At 34.8% G+C, this 23,232-nt stretch overlaps 3 protein-coding genes across 3 annotated transcripts; 1 reads left to right on the top strand and 2 right to left on the bottom strand.

The window, feature by feature from the left end:
• The first annotated feature begins 4,178 nt into the window (after positions 1 to 4,178).
• LOC106072789 (toll-like receptor 4) lies at positions 4,179 to 10,381 on the top strand. The gene is made up of 2 exons (XM_056011179.1): positions 4,179 to 6,661; positions 9,583 to 10,381. The coding sequence occupies exons 1-2, from the start codon at positions 4,277 to 4,279 to the stop codon at positions 9,856 to 9,858; spliced, it is 2,661 nt and encodes an 886-aa protein (XP_055867154.1). The 5' UTR covers positions 4,179 to 4,276; the 3' UTR covers positions 9,859 to 10,381.
• Positions 6,846 to 9,592, bottom strand: LOC129922669 (piggyBac transposable element-derived protein 3-like). The gene is made up of 3 exons (XM_056009384.1): positions 9,396 to 9,592; positions 8,761 to 8,969; positions 6,846 to 8,658 (listed from the first exon to the last, which is right to left on the bottom strand). Coding segments are annotated over exons 1-3 (1,797 nt in total). The 5' UTR covers positions 9,398 to 9,592; the 3' UTR covers positions 6,846 to 7,072.
• Positions 10,382 to 14,955: 4,574 nt separating the features above from the next.
• On the bottom strand, positions 14,956 to 18,611 carry LOC106072791 (toll-like receptor 4). Its single transcript, XM_013233233.2, has one exon. The coding sequence runs from the start codon at positions 17,645 to 17,647 to the stop codon at positions 15,047 to 15,049; it is 2,601 nt and encodes an 866-aa protein (XP_013088687.2). The 5' UTR covers positions 17,648 to 18,611; the 3' UTR covers positions 14,956 to 15,046.
• Positions 18,612 to 23,232: the final 4,621 nt, after the last annotated feature.

Below are 23,232 nucleotides of genomic sequence, written 5' to 3'. Positions count from 1 at the left end.
TCCGTCTGAATATAGAAGCAACAAAAACTTGTAAACTGAAAATTGTCTGAAAAAGAAAGTTCATTTTGAAATAATCAATGAATTAGAGTCAAGTATTCGTGATTGAACATGGCTTCAAGTATTATTGATTGAGCTTGGCTTCAAGTATTATTGATTGAACATGGCTGCAAGTAGTATTGATTGAGCTTGGCTTCAAGTAATATTGATTGAACATGGCTGCAAGTGCCTGCAAGTATTATCGATTGAACATGGCTGCAAGTATTATTGATTGAGCATGGTTGATTTATTGACAGTGTCAATTATCCTTACTTAATTGTACTGCTAACTTTTCTATTTTGCAGATATCAAGACTAGACCACAACTTGTTCTTTTGGCGGCTCGCCAATTATTTTTGTAAACATATATACACCTCTGAGAAACAGAACCTAGAGGTTCTTCATAAGTGAACACTATAGTAAGATCACGCGAAAGTATTAACATTTCACCTCAAGCCCACATTACAAAGTAATGAAGTCCGAAACAAAACAACAAGAGAACAATCGACTAGAGAATGTGAATGAAGGAAAAAAATGACAAGTAGCAAAAAGAAACAAAAAACAAATTTACAAAAACAGTTTGTTTGGAAACACAAACTCAAAATAGGCCCCCGAAGTGGTCCACCCAGGCAGGTAAAAAGGCAGGTTTAAATATTTTCAGAAAGAACATCAGGATGAAATTCTATCAAAAGGCAAATGACAGAGAAGAATGAAGAAAGATTGTTGACAGATCTTGTGTGGTCCAGCAGACCAAAGGATAGGCGAAAGTGAAGGAGAAGTTCAATGTGAACGTGGCCTAACTGATGTCATGTAATCGATCTAATTGTTTTATCAAGGGTCAATCTCTTATTCAAAGTCTCAAGAAAAAAACATTTCCTTTAAAAAAAATCCCTTTAGTGCAGTGTTTCATGTAGATTGCCCCGCGCAGCAGTTCATTGGATAATATGAAATACTAGTTATAAATTGTTGCTTTAGAATACGTTCCACTTGCTGAAAAAAAAGGTGTATTTTTATGAAAAAACTGCTAGCATAGTTGATTTTAAAAATTAGAGTTTTCGCTTTCAGAAAAGAAAAAAAGTAGCCGTTGCATCAAAACTTTGAATAGTCTAAAATATTATAATGTCTGATTTTCACAATCTTTTTTAGTTTACGAGATCTAAACGGGACGGACGGACGGCGGACACACAGACCACACAAAAGTAATAGCGTCTATTCGCCTTTCGGGGCCGCTAAAAAAAATGGAACTTGCAATTGATACTAGATCGCAATGTCGTGCCCCAGAGGTAAACTGATGAACTATAAAGACTTGGACATCACGCTGTTACCACTTAGGGCAGTGCAATGTTACCGATGAAATACATTACAGAAGTGAACTCCTAAGGAAAGGTTTTAGCGAGTGAGCCAGAGTTAGCTTTCATAGTCATCGAGTCGTTCAACGTCCATCCTTTATCCCTTTCTAAAGACTCAAAATAAAAATTGGATGTCACTTACGTTTTGGATTTGTCTTTTAGACTAAATGTTATCACCTAAAACTTCATTGCTTTTGATGTAGTGCAACAAAGGGAAATAATACGTTACATTGACCTATACAATAGTTTTACTGAACACTAATGGACATTTACACCCACAGAAAATTACCACATGCTAACTGATAAAGTTTATCTCATGTTGACATTTTATTTGTGTATATGTATTTCAAAGTTCCACTACATGAGTTCCAATGGTAAGCAATTTATTTTTATCAAAGAAAGTTGTTCTCCCCCCCCCCCCCATATTATGGGTTACCTAAGAAATCAATAAACTTGAGACCCTATTGATAAAACAACTCTAGATTTCATTCAACGTTACGTGAACAAGACCTTACAGAAGTCTGAAACCAGAATGTATTGTAATGTATTTGTAACACAAGTAATAACAGGCACGACAGACCGAAGGTAATGTGACAAGAATTTCAATTGATATTTTCTATATAATATAGTGACATAATGAATAGTTGAATGTTTTCTAAAGTATTACAAATGAAACGTTCTAAGTTGACATTTCAAAATTCTCTCTTTATTTATATGGGAGATTTTTTTAATACATGGAGTTAAAACTATAAATAGATAGCCTGTTAGTGCAACCGGTGTTCAAAATAGAGAAAGTATTGAGAATCTGTTAAAAAATGGATTTATATGATACATTTTGTGCCTTTTTTATCACTGCAGAACCAAATTTAGCACAAAATAATTTCAATACGATTACATTATAATAAATAAATTATTGCTTTTATATTTGCTGCTTTCATGTTTAAAACATGCTCAGAGCGCTATGGTCCAATCTCATTTGTCGCCCAGTGGGGGGAGGGGGTATCTGGGAGTAGGTTTTCCTTGTTGCCTTTAGGCGCTCAGTAAACACAACTCTGCTCGAGTCGGGTGTCGAACCTCGAGCCCCTCTCATAGGGAGCCAAGCCAAGCCAAGTTCAAGTGTACTTAGCCTCTTAACCACGCTTGCCACGAATGAAGAATAAGTATTGATGTTCAATTTAGAGTCTTGACATTCTTTGGTTCACTTTGAAAACTTACAAAAATGTCAATAAATGAATTTAAAATAATTTCTACTTTAGCCTACGAGTTCTAGGGGAAAATGTCATAAACATGAAACCCAATAATCTGTTCATGGTAACAACTTGAATGAAGAGATGATGAGAGAAAAAGAAGAGAAAGCGATGTGAAGAAAGTCAGTGGCGATATAATGGAATCAACAGAAAATTAAAAAAAGTTTGAGAGTGATGTTGAAATAAAAAGTTTAAATTAAACAATTTCAAGGACACCATGTTGAAAGATCGTTGTTGTAATTGAATGCTCACAAATATCTTTGTGCTCCATTGAAAAGAACTTTGGAATTGAAATATTCATCTCTAATAGTGCGCAAAGTTTATTATAGGGCCTATTATATTAGTTCGCTTATCAACGCTTCTATTTAAAAACACCAACATTGAGATAATGTTTTAGTCGCGGAAAATGGAAGTAATAACAAAGTCGCAAACAGTTCTGATGTGAACTTGTGTAACGTCCCAGTGTGTGTTAGAGATGTAACTAGCAATCAAGTGTCAACTAGAGGCAGGACCCAAGTTTGAAGAGCTTATAACTCCACGCAAGGAATGGTATGCTATCCCGGCCGTCCACCTGGTCATGACTTTTGATCAAACCCAGTGAGTGCAGTCTGTCCAGTGTGTGCAGTAATTTTAACTCTTTCTCTCCTATTTGACGATACTATTTATATAAACATTTTATTTGTGTCATATACAAATAGAATGCATTCCTCTTCAATTCTATACCAAAATAAAATATTTTCTGATAACAACACACAGGGACGTGAATTACAAATGAACATAATGAATAAATCCGTCGGATCATGGAAAATAATTATGGAGAGAAATAGTTTATCATCCTCAAACTCCATTTGGGTGAGGGCTTGAGAAGCTCAAACTCTCTCTTGCAAAAGCCCTGGACAGAAACCCTGCTGTCTTGCGTAGCGCATACATGTCTCTATACAGGTCAAGAATTTTTGGTTTCCCTGACCTGTTTAGACGGAGATCAGCAAGTCTGGGGCAGTCAAACAGTATATGAGGCACGGTTTCCTCTTCTTTCACGCAGCGGGGGCACCGTGAATTGAAATTTGGCCTGTCCTGCACTGTGCTATAATAGCTTGCTCAGGCCTGGACAGCCTCCACCACGGGGATGTGCGCCTCATGCGCTCCCAGACTCCACGGGCTTTTTGGGACTTGTCCCAGCACTCAAACCACTTTTCCATTTCTGTTTTTGAATTATAGCCAGGGCATGATGAAAACTTACAACCTGTTCGGTGGGTGGAATATGCTCTCAGTGGTGGGCCAATGAGTCTGCAATAGTGTTGCCAGCCACACCTATGCCTCACTCTACTTTCGTGGATTCAACCCATACGAGAGAGAGGCAAAGAGTTAAACTCGGTAGTCGTTTTCGATGTGCCCATTTACATCGTACAATTATTTCTCTAGACACTGCTAAGAGAAGGTCGGGAAAATACTATGATCACTCTTTTTTTACTTTGTTATTTAGACGAGGCGTGATTATTCTGCTATACCTCTCTATATAAATAGAATAAACTTATTGCAGTGCGGGTTGTGCCTAAATACTTTCCTATATCAACTGTTTGTCCTAGAAAAATCTCACAAATAAAGTTTCTTTTATTTTCTCTTGTTCACAGTTTTTTCCACAACAATGACATTATTAAAAGTATTCATTATTTTATTGAGTTTCACTTTGACCTGTTGCTTTCTAAGACACTGTACTGTGTTAGCACAAGGTCAGAAGAACAAGTCCCATACAGCCAAAAATCCTTGTGATGTCATGGACTATAGTGACGTCACGGGCATTGAGACAATAGTGAACTGTTCAATGCGATCTCTGCAATTTATTTCAAAGTCTTGGTTTCTCGAGAACACAAGTGAGCTAATGCTACAAAATAATCTGTTGACTTTTGTGCCTAATAGCACACTGAACAGTTTGTCTAAACTTAAACAATTAAGTCTCCAGGACAACTTGCTGTCTTACATACAGCCAAAAGCTTTTGAAGGTCTTGTCAGTTTACAATATCTCAATCTAGAGAACAATCGTTTGAACTTGTTCAGTTTACCTGTTGATGTCTTTAGTGATTTAATTAGTTTAACTGAGTTACGCATCATTCAACCGACTGAAAATGTTCAAAGAGTATACAACGTAAGCAATCATTCAAGACAGACAACTACAGCGAGTTTTCCGGACGGAATGTTTACAGCGTTAAACAACTTGACAAATCTTTCAGCAAGTGTATTTGGACAGGTCTTATATTTCAACAAAGATTTTATCGACCTTAAGAAACTAACGGGATTGGAAATAACCGGAAATGTGAAAATCATCAATGAATTCAGTTTTGAGAATATTAAAACAATTCAAAATTTATCTCTGTTTCAGTTTAATGATATAGCAAATATGAGTGACTTAGTTTTAGGATCATTTTCAAATCTTAGTTACGTGACGTACAATCTAATCCATACAGGTCTACACGCAGCCCTGGATACATTACGTCCTCTAGTTAATAGCAATGTTAGACTTATCAAATTTGAGCAAGTCCAGAAAGTCCCTGGCCTAAAATATGTCTCTCTTCTAACCAGAGACGGATTCCTTGATGTCACCAGCACGAGATATTTGAGGCAAATATGTGTAGAAGAACTGCAATTGAATCGCAATAGTATTTTTGTCATTGATTTTGGAACGTTTAGTGGTGAGACATTCAATCGATGTTTAAAATCTATATACTTAATTAATAATCCTTTAATTGGGACAATAATGGCTTTTACAGAAGGATTAACATTACATAATTTAAACAAATTTGTAATCACAGGATCATTTGTAAGGGAAAATGGATTAGATGATGGTGATTCTCAAATATCAAAGTATAGATTATATAGTTCATCAAAGAATGAGTTGGATATGAACAATAACTTGAGTACCTCTCTAGGAAACTTGGATAATGTCAAGGAAACTACTGTTCAGATTTCTAAGTCTATTGAATACGTCGATGTCTCGTCAGTCTTCGGAGAAAGTCACTTAAACAAACGAGTGACAATCCGTGGAGGTGAAAATGTAAAGTTTGTTCGTCTGGTTGATGACGGCATCAAATTTGTGGAGTTTCCAATTGAAGGTCTACCTAACATCCAGGTATTTGTACTTTCCTTCAATAAAATGTACATTTTAGAGCCAGACTTTTTCAACGCCTATCCAAGTCTTGTGACACTCAGGATTGACAGTTGTAGACTTGTCAGTTCTTTTGTGTCACAATACAGTGCCAGAATGTTTCGTAATTTGACTCGGTTACAAAACTTAGATTTGTCTTACAACTCCTTGGAGATTTTAGAACCAAAAACATTTGCAGTGAATCCTCTCCTTGTAACGTTAAATATTTCAGGAAATCGCTTCAAGCAAATTCCATTTGACTTAGTCTTAACACCCAAGCTGCAACTTCTGGACGTTAGAGAAAATGTGCTAACGTCAATATCTCAGGAAGACAGAAACTTGATAGAAGGACATAAGGAAAGACTTGGCAAGTTTCAACTACTTCTGGCAGGGAATATTTTCTCGTGTGGATGTGAGAATCTTCAGTTCCTGCAATGGCTACACTTCACTGATGTTGAATTGGACAATAACAAAAACTTCACGTGCATAAGTAGGACAGGGGTTCTAAGCTCTACACTGGCTTATCTTGACCATGCCGGACTGTGGCGGGAATGCTGGGGTCAGGTTTGCTTTAACGTTTCACTTGGGTTACTTTGTTTTACTCTAATCGGATTTGTTTTAGTCTTTGTTTGGTCCAGAAATAAAATACTGATACAGTCTCGACTTCTGCAAATATTCACAGGATTAAAGTTCAATACATTAGCGGATTATAAATATGGAGCATTTATTGGATATTCAGATATTGATTATCACTTTGCTTGTTTCCCACTCCGACAATATATTGAAAATGACCTTGGTCTGGTGACCTTTCTTCAGGACCGTGACCTTTCACCTTCACTTGCATATGCTGACGGCATAATGGAGGCCATCAACTCAAGTTGGCGAATAATTCTATTAACCCATTAACAGCCAAAACTTTATTATTGGTGTAAACATATTCATTTTAGTGTTTATCAATCTCTATTGGTCTAACTAAGACATTGCAAAAAAAATTTTTGAAAAATTCCACCTAGTATAGATTTTACAAGACGTACACTGCCAGTGTACATAGCAGGAAGTGGCCCCGTGAGGAATATTATATAACTTTTTTTTTTTTTTTTTTTTTTGCTATTTATATTTAAAGTAAATTATTTGTAACATTTAAAAACAAAAATTAATAAAAAAATATGTTCATTTAAAGTTAAATTTTAATTTTTATTAACAAAAATTATATGAAGATTCAGTAGAAAAAACATTTTTTTTTTTTTTTTTAGAAAGTACATTTTTGTACAAAGAAAACAATGAAACCAAAACCAGAATTATTTACATTGTATGGCCATGAAAAAGATTAAAACATTTAAAATGTAGCCCAACAGGGCACACTGAGCATCCTTTATTGCATGTCTTTTTGCAAATCGCACATCGTCTGGTTGTGCTGAGGTCAATTCTCATATGTTTGGCTTCCCACAACCTCATTTCCAATGGCACTCTTTTGCAAATTGTAGACTTTGAAGGAGTGGTGCTTCTACTTTTTTGGGTGTCCCACTGCAGAAACCAAGAGTTCACAACATGTCTTCTGAAAGCCAACAAGTCCAGAGGCTGTGATGTGAACAACTCAGACTGACGATAAAGTAGCCAAGCATTTTGTACACATAAATCGATTGGCCAGGCAAAAAAGGGCCACCACCACTTTTTGGTTCTGATAGAGATCCTGTATTTGGCTACATTTTGGTCAGCTCTATCAACTCCTCCCATATTTTGGTTGTAAAGTGAAATGATGTTTGGCTGTGTAACCTGAATAAATTTTTTTTCCTTTTTTGACCATCGCTGAACTGCTTTCAATGGCATGTCACCAGCAAAGTTGGAAGCAATAGAAACCACACTGTTGTCATTCCACTGTAAAATAATTAAATTGCTATGTTTATCAGATCTGTAGTCATAAAATCCTCTTTCTTTTTTCTTCATTTCAGTCCCAGGCAACAGTGGACATTGTTCAAGCCTGTTGGCTCTGATAGTGCCTGTAGCTCCAATTCCCTTTTCTGATAATCTGTCCATCAGTGCTAGAGTTGTGAAGTAATTATCAAAATATAGTCTGTAGGGTTTTGGAGGAAGGCAGGCTATAAGATTCAGCACAACGCCAGGGCCTAGCCCAAGTTCATGTCTATCGATTGTTGCTGAGGCACCAACATAAGGATCAAACTGAGCGACATAGCCTGATGGGGTGGCTAAACTCCATACTTTGTAGCCAAACCTTACAGGTTTATTTTTTATAAATTGCTTGGCAGAATGTCTGCCGAAATATGGTACCATGGTCTCATCGATGCTTAGATTTTGAACTGATGAGAAATTTCTTAAGCACCTTTCATTTATAAGATTTAAATATTGCCTCACTTTGCTTAGCTTGTCTGTTGAATCCAGATTGTTGTTGTCTGAAAGATGAATGTATCTCAAGAGTTCATTGAATCTGTTTCGGCTCATGGCATTATAAACTGCCTTAATACCACAATCCTCACTGCGTTCCCAGTACATCTCTCGTCTGGGAAAAATAGAATAGCCTGACAACAAAAGAGTAGCTATACAGGCTTTAATTTCGGAGGCACTCGTTGAAAACTGGTGTTTTCCTTTAATCTCTCTGGCATACTTTTCAGTATTCAAAACTATGAAATCTAACATTTCTGAGTCAAAGAACTGTTCAAAAAAATGCACGGGTGTGAGATAATCCACCTCATGTTCTTCGTTGGCTCTAACGCCATCACACCACGGCATTTGTTCAATTCCGTCCACCTGCGATTTAATCCATAGCCTCTTCTTTCTTTCGATTTTCCTTTTTCTACTTGCAGAAGTTTGAGGCATACTTGGTTCATCATTACCAATGATGTTATCTGCAGCTCCATCTTCAGATGTCGTACCTAAAAAAATATAATTAAAAAAATAATTAAATAAGTTATCAACATTAAACTATCAAATAAAAAAAAGAATGAAGTTGAAGTGCATATTTTAATTAAGCTTACTTTGTAAACCATGCAAGATAAACTCTGCCTGACTATTCAGTTGAGAAGGGCACAAGTTATCTGGCTGGCCACCATCCTCATCTCCACTGTCTTCGTCTGAATTTTGGCCATCGTCGGGAGGCATAATGAATACATCAGCAGAAATAAAATCAAGGTCCTCATCCTCAATCATGCTGATTACTTCATGAGCTGTAAAGGCTCTTTTAGACCTAAAAAAAATATTTTAAGTTAAAATTAATCATAATCATAATGTATGTAGTCTAGATCTAGACCACTAGATCTAGATCAATTATTGTAAATAAATATTATAAAATTGCAAAATAAATTGATTAAAACCTTCTAGGCATTAAGTAAAGAGCAAATAAATATATAAATATACAGATGTATACATTTATTTTTATCTAGATCTACATCTACATTTGTAATACTATGTTTGTTATTGAAGTGGTGGTCTGAATCGTACAGTGGCATATCCTGCTATGTACACTCACAGTGTACGTAACAAAAAAATTAATTAAAAAAAAAGTAAACGACAAATATTAAATCTATTATTTTTTTATGAAAATAGGATAGCAAATGTATATAAATAAAGTATCTTTATTTGTTTTATATCACAGAATTATGTAAATACTTACATTTTTAAGAAGGTAATTGTTTTTTTCAATTTTTTGCAATGTGGTCACTTTGAAAAGCGATAAAATAATAATAAATGGCTGCAAGAAGTAAAGAGCAGTTTAAAAATGTATAAAAATATGTACCTGAACAGAAACGAAACAAAAAGTTAAAAAAACTCTCTTCCTTAATTTAATATATTTTTTTTAGAAACGTACACTCCCAGTGTACAAAGTAGGATATGGGTTAATCAACGAAAACTTTGTTATCCAAAATGAATGGTTTTTATTTACCGTAAGGTCAGCTATCTATGCTATGAGTCCAGCTAATCCAAATCGAGTGGTCATTTTGGTAGACGCGAAGTCCATGCATCATCTACCTACGGAAATACTCAATTCAGTTCCTGAGGACAGCATCATACAGATCTCGAGATGGGAGATGGACTACAACCTAAGACAATCTTTAAAGACAAGATTAGTACAATAGACGTTGTGCATGGGTTCATTAGGTGATCTATTTATAGAACTCATTAACCAGTTATTGTCTTCACCCTCACCTCAGCACCGGTCAATATGGTGAAGTATTTGTGTGAACTATAAACGTATTTATACCACGTACACATGTCTCAACAAGAGAAATTATGCTGCATGTTTACATTGGCTGGTTATAGAGCAGTGATTCTCAAAACATTATCGGCCTGACCATGTCACTAGCGACGTCTGTCCAAGAACAAAAAAATACTCGAGTCAAAAGGAACCGAGACTTCGATGTTTCATTGTGCACTTTGGTCTGAAAGGACTAGATTGAACAGCGTCACGGCGGGAGATGATGGAACAGACTACATCGTAAACTTAATAAAACTTTATTTGTTCTGTCCTTAGAGTAAATCGAAAGTAAGGTCACATAATCCAGTTCACAGTTTTGAGGGAACTTTGAAGTTTATTGCCTCCCTTCAACTCCCCATTCCATTGAAAAATATTTTAGCATTTCGTAGAACAATGGAAAACATGGGAAACAGGTGCGCAATAGTATGAACCAGCCAGCATTAAAACCTATATGAATCTATCTATCTATCTATCTATCTTCTATCTATCTATCTATCTATCTATTTATCTATCTATCTCACGTGCATCTATCTATCTATCTATCTATCTATCTATCTATCTATCTATCTATCTATCTATCTATCTATCTGTCTATCTATCTATCTATCTATCTATCTATCTATCTCACGTGCATCTATCTATCTATCTATCTATCTATCTGTCTATCTATCTATCTATCTATCTATCTATCTATCTATCTATCTATCTATCTATCTATCTCACGTGCATCTATCTATCTATCTATCTATCTATCTATCTATCTATCTATCTATCTATCTATCTCACGTGCATCTATCTATCTATCTATCTATCTATCTATCTATCTATCTATCTATCTATCTATCTGTCTGTCTATCTATCTATCTATCTATCTATCTATCTATCTATCTATCTCACGTGCATCTATCTATTTATCTATCTATCTATCTCACGTGCATCTATCTATCTATCTATCTATATATCTATCTATCTCACGTGCATCTATCTATCTATCTATCTATCTATCTATCTATCTATCTATCTATCTATCTATCTGTCTATCTATCTATCTATCTATCTATCTATCTATCTATCTATCTATCTCACGTGCATCTATCTATCTATCTATCTATCTATCTATCTATCTATCTATCTATCTATCTATCTGTCTATCTATCTATCTATCTATCTATCTATCTATCTATCTATCTATCTATCTATCTCACGTGCATCTATCTATTTATCTATCTATCTATCTCACGTGCATCTATCTATCTATCTATCTATCTATCTATCTATCTATCTCACGTACATCTATCTATCTATCTATCTATCTATCTGTCTATCTATCTATCTATCTATCTATCTCACGTGCATCTATCTATCTATCTATCTATCTATCTATCTATCTATCTATCTATCTATCTATCTGTCTATCTATCAATCTGCCTATCTATCTATCTATCTATCTATCTATCTATCTATCTATCTATCTCACGTGCATCTATCTATCTATCTATCTATCTTTCTATTTATCTATCTATCTATCTATCTATCTGCCTATCTATCTATCTTCTATCTATCTATCTATCTGCCTATCTATAAAGCCCAAGAAAATAACAATTCTTATAGAGAGCATATGATCAATGTAAATAAAAAATTCTAGTGTGTTAACGCAGTCACTGACTTCTAGTCCAAACGAACTGATAAGCCGACAAGCATGAATATTGTTGACCATTGTACTCGAGCAACGAGAAAACAAGACAGGGGGGGGGGGGAGAGCGGCGAGATAAATGAGAGGCAGGGAAACACTTTATACATGTGTAGGTGTTTTTGGATGGAGACGTTAGAGAGATAGTTTGTACAGAGTTTTCAACATGTAGTTTTTTAACTTTTTAGCTTTATGATCAATATAAACATACGAAATATTAAAACACTGTGTGTGAATATTTGCATCTATATTGTTATTGTTACAGTGGTTACGCTGAAGTGATTAATTGTAGTCAAACTGAGTTTCAAATTGACTGAAGCAATAAAAATTATATTACCTTATGTAAGTATAAGCATTCAATAAAATGCCACATGGTACATCTAGAATTCCAGAGCTACCTGACATGTTTTGTTTATACACTACCTTTTTTCAGGTATGACAAGTTCTATGGACACATCAAGGGATTATTTTCAAATTTTTATTCAATACTCAACACTGCATTCAATGTTATATACATCACTTACAGACTTTCATGTGTATACACCACTTACAGACTTTCATGTATATACATCACTTACAGACTTTCATGTATATACATCACTTACAGACTTTCATGTATATACATCACTTACAGACTTTCATGTATATACATCACTTACAGACTTTCATGTATATACATCACTTACAGACTTTCATGTATATACACCACTTACAGACTTTCATGTATATACACAACTCACAGACTTTCATGTATATACACCACTGACAGACTTTCATGTATATACATAACTTACAGACTTTCATGTATATACATCACTTACAGACTTTCATGTATATACACCACTTACAGACTTTCATGTATATACATCACTTACAGACGTTCATGTATATACATCACTTACAGACTTTCATGTATATACATCACTTACAGACTTTCATGTATATACATCACTTACAGACTTTCATGTATATACATCACTTACAGACTTTCATGTATATACACCACTTACAGACTTTCATGTATATACATCACTTACAGACTTTCATGTATATACATCACTGACAGACTTTCATGTGTATACACCACTTACAGACTTTCATGTATATACATCACTTACAGACTTTCATGTATATACATCACTTACAGACTTTCATGTATATACATCACTTACAGACTTTCATGTATATACACCACTTACAGACTTTCATGTGTATACATCACTTTCAGACTTTCATGTATATACATCACTTACAGACTTTCATGTATATACATCACTTACAGACTTTCATGTATATACATCACTTTCAGACTTTCATGTATATACATCGCTTACAGACTTTCATGTATATACATCACTTACAGACTTTCATGTATATACATCACTTACAGACTTTCATGTATATACATCACTTACAGACTTTCATGTATATACATCACTGACAGACTTTCATGTATATACACCACTTACAGACTTTCATGTATATACATCACTTACAGACTTTCATGTATATACATCACTTACATACTTTCATGTATATACATCACTTACAGACTTTCATGTATATACATCACTTACAGACTTTCATGTGTATACACCACTTACAGACTTTCATGTGTATACATCACTTTCAGACTTTCATGTATATACATCACTTACAGACTTTCATGTATATACATCACTTACAGACTTTCATGTATATACATCACTTACAGACTTTCATGTATATACATCACTTACAGACTTTCATGTATATACATCACTTACAGACTTTCATGTATATACATCACTTACAGACTTTCATGTATATACATCACTTACAGACTTTCATGTATATACATCACTTACAGACTTTCATGTATATACATCACTTACAGACTTTCATGTGTATACACCACTTACAGACTTTCATGTGTATACATCACTTTCAGACTTTCATGTATATACATCACTTACAGACTTTCATGTATATACATCACTTACAGACTTTCATGTATATACATCACTTACAGACTTTCATGTGTATACATCACTGGCTTCTTGGTATATCCGGTGTAGAGTGCAATGGAAGGGTTGAAAAGTTTTAAGATTTTTTTAAATTGAATTTAATGCGTATTTTTTGAATAGCTCTATTCAACTTGTAACTTCGTGGACATTTTTTGGTGGGAATGACCTTCTGAGGGGGACCTTCCTGGGCACGGATCTAAAAAAAAACGTACCTAACAATTTTCCTAGAACTTTGACAGTTGATATCTTTGTGAAAAGAATTACTAGCTAGATGGTTACACAGGGAAAACTCTAGTTTGACTGTTGTAATTTTTTAAATTATAAAAAGAAATAAATTTTAGTTTGACTAGAAAACAAGAAAATATTCAGAAACATTTTGTGCACAGCCTTCGAAGATCTAAAGGCCTATCATTAGCATCTAATGAAATCTAGTAGAGTTATTCATTCGCTTAACTTAAATTTTTTCACCGGGAAGGGGGCAGAACTTTTTTTATCTCACCTTTATTAGTGATTAAGAGAAAAACCATAGATCTATAAATTGTCTAAAGGAAGTCTTGTGTGTGTGTTGTATTGAAATATTTTGTTCTTCTGTTTTTCTTGTTTATAACAGAATCAAATGCTATTAGCGCTGTTAGAGAAATGAACTAAAAACCACTAAATTAACAGTAACTCTGTGACTTCAGAAGTAGTAATAAAGAAGAGGTTGATGCATTCGTCATTTGACGTTATAGCAGCGAGATGTCGAGTTGAAGAACTACCAAATTGATGAAATGATGTAGATTTGTATTTCAAATAAATATTATTTCAAACCTAGTTCTATTTCTTTCCAAGTCACTATCTCGTGATTATCACATTGTGCATCACGTGACTACTTCTAAATAGAAATACATAGAGCTATGCAATTTGAAATGGGGAATGATTGTATTAGATTGGTGTTAATGTGTTACTGGAAGAGCAGATAACACTTTTAACAAAATAGATGAGCAATTTGTTGTACTAGCAGTACAAGGGGCACGTAATTCAAGTAGACTGAACATAAAGCTCCTGGAGACACAAGAAACAAATAAGGGGAATTTGAGTAGAGCATTTGGGTTTGTATTCAGTACCTGTTTTTTTGTGTGTGTATATTTATATTACAATTTTTAAAAATACAGGATTAGAGTACTTCAAATTGTAAGAAAAATCATACAAAATCAAAGACAAAAATATAATGATGTAGGATGTATCTTTATAAAAATATAAATATGTAGGATGTATATTTATAAAAATATACGGATGTAGGATGTATCTTTTATAATAAAAAAACCTAGACTTCATGCATTACAAAAAAAAAAAAATAATGAGAAACTATTAGATTTCCCCTAGTCAATAATTCATTCTTTTAACCTTGTTCTTAACCCTTGCTGTAGTTTGTAAGTCATCTTCCATTCAGTGACAACAAAAACATTATCTTCAGGCACTGAACTGAGTAACTCACTTGGTAGTCTAGGGAGGCAACATTCTTCGACCAGAATGACCACTCGGAGAGGATTGGCTGGACTAACAGAGAACACAGCTGACCGCACCATAAATAGAAACCAATCGTTGTTATTAACAAAACTTTTATTAACAACTAAAACAATTCTCCAGCTAGAATCCATGGCTGCCATTATTCCTTCAGCCATAGCAATGGAAGGTAATAGATCTCGATCACCAACAAAAGTACTTAGCTTGAGATCATCTTCAATAAACTTTCTTAAAGTCAAACAAGCGAATTGATAATCGAAGTCAGAATAGCCGATAAAAACACTATACTGATAATCCACTGGTCTCTTGAGTTTAAATTCCGTGAAGAGTTGAAGAACCCCAGAAATAATTAAGGTTTTATTTTTAGTCACCATAAATACAAATACAAATCCAATATTTACAAATGCAAACATTCCAAGTGCGATATTAAAATAAAACTGTCCCCAGCACTCTCTCCACAGCACTTCGATGTTCTTGTAGGCTGATGTAGAACTTAAAATCCCTTGGTTATTGATACATGTATAGTTTCTGTTCTCGTCCAGACGAACGTCTGTCAGGTGAAGCCATTGTAGAAACTGAATCTGTTCACAGCCACATGACAATACATTGCCAGAGATCAGAAGCTGAACTTCTCCCAGTCTGTGCTGTAACTCATCTAACAAGGCCATGTCTTTAGAACTTAGAGTATCTAATGAGTTCTGTCTCATATCTAGCTTGTTCAAGCCAAGTGTTTGACTTAAGTCAAATGGAATAGTTCTAAATCGATTAAAAGCAAGATTGAGTGACCTGAGATTGAGATTAGCAGAGAATGTATTGGGCAACAGAATGTCAATTGCATTGTACGACAGATCCAATTGTTTTAATTTCACAAGATTTCTAAAAAGGCTGTAACTATGTTGAGACATGAACTCACTGTCCAGTTCACAGTGGTCCAGTACAAGCACTTCTACTTCAGGGAAACTGTCAAAGAACTTTACAGGCAGCACGGACAATGTGTTAAAGGAAAGATAGACAGTTTTCACATGGCTAAGTCCTTCTAAGGAATACTGAACATTCTGTATAGCGCAGTCCATCAAACGAAGTTCTTGTACATTTTCCCCGCCATGAACTTCAATGGGAACATCCCAATTGATTTCACCAAACAAACTTCCAAACTCTAAGTATTCTATTGAACGAGATATAAATAACTTGACTGCGTATGTTCTAGAATTATTCGTTTTTACATGGCTACGTTGTCCGAGCTTATCAGTGAGTGTGACGTACTGAGACTCCAATTGTTGTAATGTAGATCTACCTGCCCAGCCTTGAGCCTTGTTCCTAAAACTTGTTATTACCAAGACTTGTAAAGACTTCAGTAAGATGACGTCTAGAAGTGCCTGTAATGTCCCTTGTATTGGATTGAACGTCACATAAACACGTTTTAAACAGCGATCTAAAGTTTGGCTACTGAACGCACCTTTCAAAATAATGAATATATTGTTGCTTTGTAGGTGTAACTCCTCTATACAAATGTCTCGTAGATATTTAGTACTTTCTTCATCTAAGATTCCATCTTGACTTGTTATAGACAAATACTTTAAATTTGGTATAAGTGGAACTGTGGACAGTTTCAATAACTGCATGCTTGAGTTTACTAAGGGACGCAACAAATGTAAAGAGTTACGTACCCCTAGTCTCACTTCATTTAATGTAAATTGCTCAAGATGAACAAAAGATCCTAGAACTGAAGAACTGACATTTTGAATGTATCCAAAATTATTCCAAGATAAATCTGTCACCGTCTTCACGTTTTCAAAGCTGGTTTCTGTGATTGTCTTCAACTTTCCAGACAATTGAAGTTTTGTTAATGGGAGATTTTGAAATTCTGGATTGAAGTAGAGAACATCATCGTGCACATCGACAGACAAAGTTCTGAGATGAATTAAGTGACCAAACATTTGGTCTGGGAAACTTCCAGTGCTTGCATTGAGGACTGTGTTCAGCCTTTTTATGTTGTAGACAGAATTAGTTGTATCTTGAGCAAGTCTTAACTCGGTTAAATTGACCAGGTCACTGAAGATCTGCACAGGTAAACTAAACAGATTCAAACGATTGTTCTCCAGATTTAAATATTGTAAACTGTGAAGTCTGTCAAAGGATTTAGGTTCTATATACGTCAACATGTTGTCTTGAAGACTTAAACTTGATAACCTGTACAAGTTGTTGAGAGTGTTGTTAGGTATAACTGTCAATAAATTACTTTGTAACATTAGTACACTTGTGTTCTCAGGAAACCAAGACTTGATAAAGAACTGAAGGGAACGACTTGAACAGTTCACTACAACATTAACCAAATCTAACGTGACGTCACACGGGTTTCCATTTCTCTGTTTTAGTTCTGTCACAGTCCAAGAAGTGTTCTCATCAACAAGAGTTCCACAAGTGTACAGCGGAAAGTTTGTTAACAGAAGTAGAATCAGTAGATTCATGTTTCTTGTCCACAGAACACTTTCTTTTGACTGAACTCATTAACTCTCATTGAATAGCTTAATGAGTACGTAACACTAATAACAAGATGATCCAATTGTGATCCACTGAACACTTGAATCCTTTCTGGACTAGTGAAAGTCTTCGGAACCAAAGGACGCATGGTTCATGTAAGAGGTAGCATACAACTACAAACGCAAGAATGTAATATTCTTTTGTGTAAAGAGCTTGAAGGTATTTCCTAGCAATAAAGGCAACGAAGTTTTATACAACTTTTTAAAATCAATACATTTTATTGTGTACTTATGAATCATTGAAAGTTTATTACCCAACAGCAACGGATCTCAATATGTGAATACACTGACACATTAGGGAATTAGTACAAGGAGATTCCCATAAACAGTTTAAACTTTTAACAAAATAAAATGTTAGAATTCTTAAACAATGTTGACAAAACACATGATATAACTGCAATTACGTAACTCAAATACAAGCTGTCTGGAAAGTAGAGATATATAATGCAAACTTCGAACAGGAAGCGAACCCTGGTCTTTGAAATCTCTCCCATCCGACAGATTAAACAATAGATGAAATGAACAAAGAGATAAATTTAAATGACAACAAAACGAAAAAAAACATTTTTTTCTTGGAAGATTCATTGATAACAGTTGAGGACCCGGCAGAAAGTTTGTTGAAGAACTCAATGGGTTATCTTTAGTGCCTCTTGACCTTTTAGTCGTGGTATTAAGTAGTAACTAAAGTTCCCCTTTCAGATCTTGTGGTCTATCGGGCAGAAGATGTAAAAGTCATCTGTTTCTGTGGCATAAGGTTAACGAGGGTGTCATGTGGCCAGCACTTTACTTTTCCCCAACTAATGTCAGGTTCACATTATAGGTGGGTGGACTCCAAAAAGAGTCCAAGGATCCCGCGATTAAAAAATCCAATCTTTACCAGGATTTGAGCCCTGGTTCCCGGTTCAGAAGTCAAGGGCTTTACTGCTCAACCACCTCCTTTAGTCTTGATATTGGCTACAATAAAATACACTAAATTTCCTAGTTTTATTACTATCATAAAAACATAAAGAAAAATAATTGCAAGTTATTTCTTTAATTTTTTTCCATTGCAATTAACATTTTTACATTAGCAAGTCTTACAATGAAAAGTGAACTTTTATATAAAGCATAAAAAACTTGCATATCTTGCTCAGATGATTATGTGAATTAGGCTACTCATCAGAGTAACTTACCGATATAGAGTTTCCTGAGATGCTTTTCAAAAGCACAGAAATTTGCCGATACAACAAACGTAATGCGCTAGATAGACATTAAAAAATCTACGCATTTAAAAATATTTGAACAAGATGGCAAGGTTTGTAATAATTAAAAACAAGAACAACATTTTTTTAAAACAATTTTTTAAACAGATAATAACTCCATTATACATCATAGAATTTAAAAAAAATATTTAAAATATTAATTAAAACAATTTTTTTTTGTTCAAGTCAGGTATCGAACTCACATTTTATAACATAATTATTGAGTAATTATTTATTTGTAATCTATATTGGATATACCTAAAAATATAAGCAAATCTTAGATTATTTATTTATTTATTTTAATACTTTAAAAAATTACAACCGTCAAACCAGAGTTTTCTTTGTCTGGACAAAGAGCAAGCAATTCTTTTCTCTTCGATATACATCAACTGTTGATTGTTTACAAAAATGGTTAGAACCGGTTTTAATTGTTCAGCTTTTTGACAGATAAATACGTAATATACTGTGAGCACTTCTGTTTTAGTTATGTGTATCCCTGTGGAGCAGGTCTCGCCACATCACTCTACTCATTTTATATCAGCGTTCTTCATCTGCCATTTCATATCTTGAGCTTCACTATTGACCTACCTTACCAAGCGCAATAATTAGCCAAGATTTATATATCACTATCCACGATCCTTATGGTTTTCACTAGGGTCTAACGTGACGACTAATAGATGCCTTAGACAAGACAATAAAACTAAACAGGCCGAGTTGCGATAGGACAAATCATATACTGACCATATTGCTACATAACTTACTATAATATATCTTTTATTATTTGCTTTTTTAGTATCTAGACGTGTTCGCATTTTATTGACTGGACTCTATTGGTCATACAAATGTTTGGACACGGCTAGCTGAGTGTTAATGCGCTATGCTTCCGAAGCGATGTGTCCCAGGTTTGAATCGTGGTGAAGACTTGACTTATTGAACTCGGGATATTTAGGGCTCCTCTGAGTGCACACAGCTCTAATGGAGGTACCCAACATTAGAAAAGTAAAGGTGGTTGATCGTTGTGCTGGCAACATTACACCCTCACTAACCTTGGGATACAGAAACATATTATTTTTAATCACCCGCCCTCATAGATCTCAAGGTCAGAAAAGGGAACTTTCATTACTATAAAAATATTCAAATGATTGTATATGTCTTTGAACAGAGAAATTGATGTTATCTTATCTTATCTTACAAATGCACGGTCCACTGCAATATTTGTAAAGCTCAAGACGTGTAAAAAGAAAGGCATGAGGACTACGCTTGGATGTGAACTGTAGAACTAGAGAGAAGGATCATTGCAATGGAATCGAGAGGTTATAGAAAGATTCTAGGTATCTACTAAAAATGAAGAGATTTTAAACAAGATAACAATGGCCAGTGGGATCCGGGATGACATGCTCACCACTGTTTAATAAAAAAAAGCAAACTTTAGTTGTATATGACAAGGTCTTTAGGGCTTGCAATGACGTTCCTGTAAGCAATACTATGACAAAGAAGAAAAGACTGACAGAGAAAGCGATGGGAAGACAAACCCCCAAAAAGGGCATACCTGTCAATGGAAGAGACTCTTGTGAGAAGAATGGAGAAAGACGGTCGACATATCATGTGCAGAGGTGAAGGGGAAGTCATACAGTAGAAGTATTAAAACATCTTGAAGTAAAAGATCAATTAAAAAGGGTTGGCAGTATTCCGAAACAAATTTTTCTCTTATTAAAAGAGTATAGCTTAGCTCTTATTAAAAGAGTATAGCTTAGCTCTTATTAAAAGAGTATAGCTTAGCTCTTATTAAAAGAGTATAGCTTAGCTCTTATTAAAAGAGTATAGCTTAGCTCTTATTAAAAGAGTATAGCTTAGCTCTTATTAAAAGAGTATAGCTTAGCTATTATTAAAAGAGTATAGCTTAGCTATTATTAAAAGAGTATAGCTTAGCTATTATTAAAAGAGTATAGCTTAGCTATTATTAAAAGAGTATAGCTTACTTTTCTATTTTGGATTGTCGCTAAAATTTGTTGAATACTTCGATTTATGAATCTGCGGTCAGCAACTCCTGAAGCTTCTGAGTTCAGCTACAAGACAGCATATGTTTTGATTTTGAGTTTAGTTAATCAAAAGTTGGTAGCAGTATTGGCGTGAGAGGTTCTGACGATCATTTATAAAACATAAAACGTTTAATACTAAACATTTATTGTATATTTTATACTATATTTTTCCTTCCACAAAATATAGTTTTAACGATTCGAGAAACGCATGTTGCGAACTATGTATGGCTGCTTGGTCGTGTGATATGTGGTCTGGACATGTCTTGATGGTCCCGGGTTTGAACCCTGCCACCGCTATCCCCCGCCATCCAGTGGGAGGTTTGGACTAGGTTGTAATAATCTTTACGTTTCAGGGAACATCAGAAACTTGTAAAACTTACTAAAAAATATGAAAGTTAAATTCCTACCTGAAACCATGATATCGATATGTATCCCCCACTCTCATAAATTAAAGGAACGCACAGAATGACATTCATCAATTTTCTTTATTTTTTTTTTAGTTGGAAGTTAAATAAACAAAATAAATCTAAAAACATGAAATCGCATTGAACCATTGATAAACAAAATATTTGTATTCGCAAAGATTCATTATTATTAGTTTAGAACTGTTATAAATTTAATAACGATGTCTGATAAAAACCAAAACTAATTACTGTGTTAGTAGTGTGACCAAAGTTTGAACATGCTCTTAGTAATTAGGGCACAGTCGTCAGCTAATAGCATGTCCCTAATTATTGCTGATTTTGTTTTTGATTGTGCTTTGAGCCAGATCGAGTTGAATAGGCTACCATCAAATCTATTTATCTCTTTATCCCGTTATTATCTCAATTCGTGAATACATCTGTCAGCAGAACAGAGAACATGATACTGGACAGTGTAGGTGCTAGGACACAGTCTTGTTTTACCCCATGGATATGAATTTTTGTGGACATCCATACTCCTATGTTTGGAGTTGACGAGGTATCATCAGAAACACAAAACTAGGGGTCTATTCTGCTGTCATTCTCACTACATTGCTCCATGCCTCAGAAACGTGGACAATTTACAGAAAAAAATTGAACCACTTTCACATGACATGTCTAAGAAAAATATTGAATGGCAAGAAAAAATACCAGATACTGAAGTCTATCGAAGAGCGGGTCTGCAAAACATTCACACATCTGAAGAATGGAAGACCGCCGCATCCCTAAACGAATCATGTATGGTCAATTAAGGGAAAGAAAGCGTTCACATAATATACAAATAAAACGCTTTAGGGACACCCTCAAAGCTTTACTGAAAGCCTTCAGCATTGAACCAGCCACCTGGGAGATGGAAGCACATGACAGAGCATCATGGTGTCGCACTATGAAAACTGGCGCACAAATTGCAGAGGACAAGAATACAGCGCTGGCAGAAGAAAAGCGTCAGAGAAAAAAGAAGCAAGGACAATGACACTAGCTTCAGCTGTAATAACCTGCCAAGTGGGCAGCCAAACATTCCAGTCTCACATAGGTCTCACCAGCCACATGAAAAGGCACAAAACCCCTGTGCAAAGCCCTCAGCCCCCCTGGATGACAAAGATGGTCATCATCAAATCACGATGGACGAACTATATATATATATTTATATAGAGAGAGAGGAAACCAAAAGTCATAGAAATTTGTATTAGTCTAAATATGACACATTTTAAGAAAACGTGTCGAAGAAAGTAAAGAAGATATTTAACAACAATTTGGTGTTGTAAATTATTAGCTGTACCGTGGTGTAACACAAATATCAATAGATTGGGTTTGTCGGCATAAATGATTCAAATGGAATAATTCTAATTCTAAAATATTTTCACATTAAGAAAGATATAACAATACAAACATTTATGTATCCCATTATTCTAGGCCTTCTAGAAGAGAGCTACTGTCAACAAGCGGCTTTCGAACGAGACCTCTGAAGGTTTCTTACAAAGGCCCGCGGGATACACATTGTAGAACCAAAGAAAACCACTGCCATGGACAGACGTAGATGGCGAAAAGAGAACCAAACTTGGTTATTTCTGCTCTAGCTATGGCAATATATGTAGGTCATAGTTGGAACTGAATAGCCATGTAAAATATTGTACTTTTAATAAATCTTCGGACTCGAAAGACAAGTCATATTATTATTGATCAATATAAAAAGCTTTGGTTTACCACGTGTATAATGTAAAATTTTAGGTTCAAGAAACTAATTTTTTACCACTTTTTCCTCAGACCAGTGT

Source organism: Biomphalaria glabrata, chromosome 14 (genome assembly GCF_947242115.1).
Source record: "Biomphalaria glabrata chromosome 14, xgBioGlab47.1, whole genome shotgun sequence".
NCBI lineage: Eukaryota > Metazoa > Mollusca > Gastropoda > Planorbidae > Biomphalaria > Biomphalaria glabrata.
Note: the sequence above shows the minus strand (reverse complement) of the source record. Positions and strands in the feature narration are given on the sequence as shown.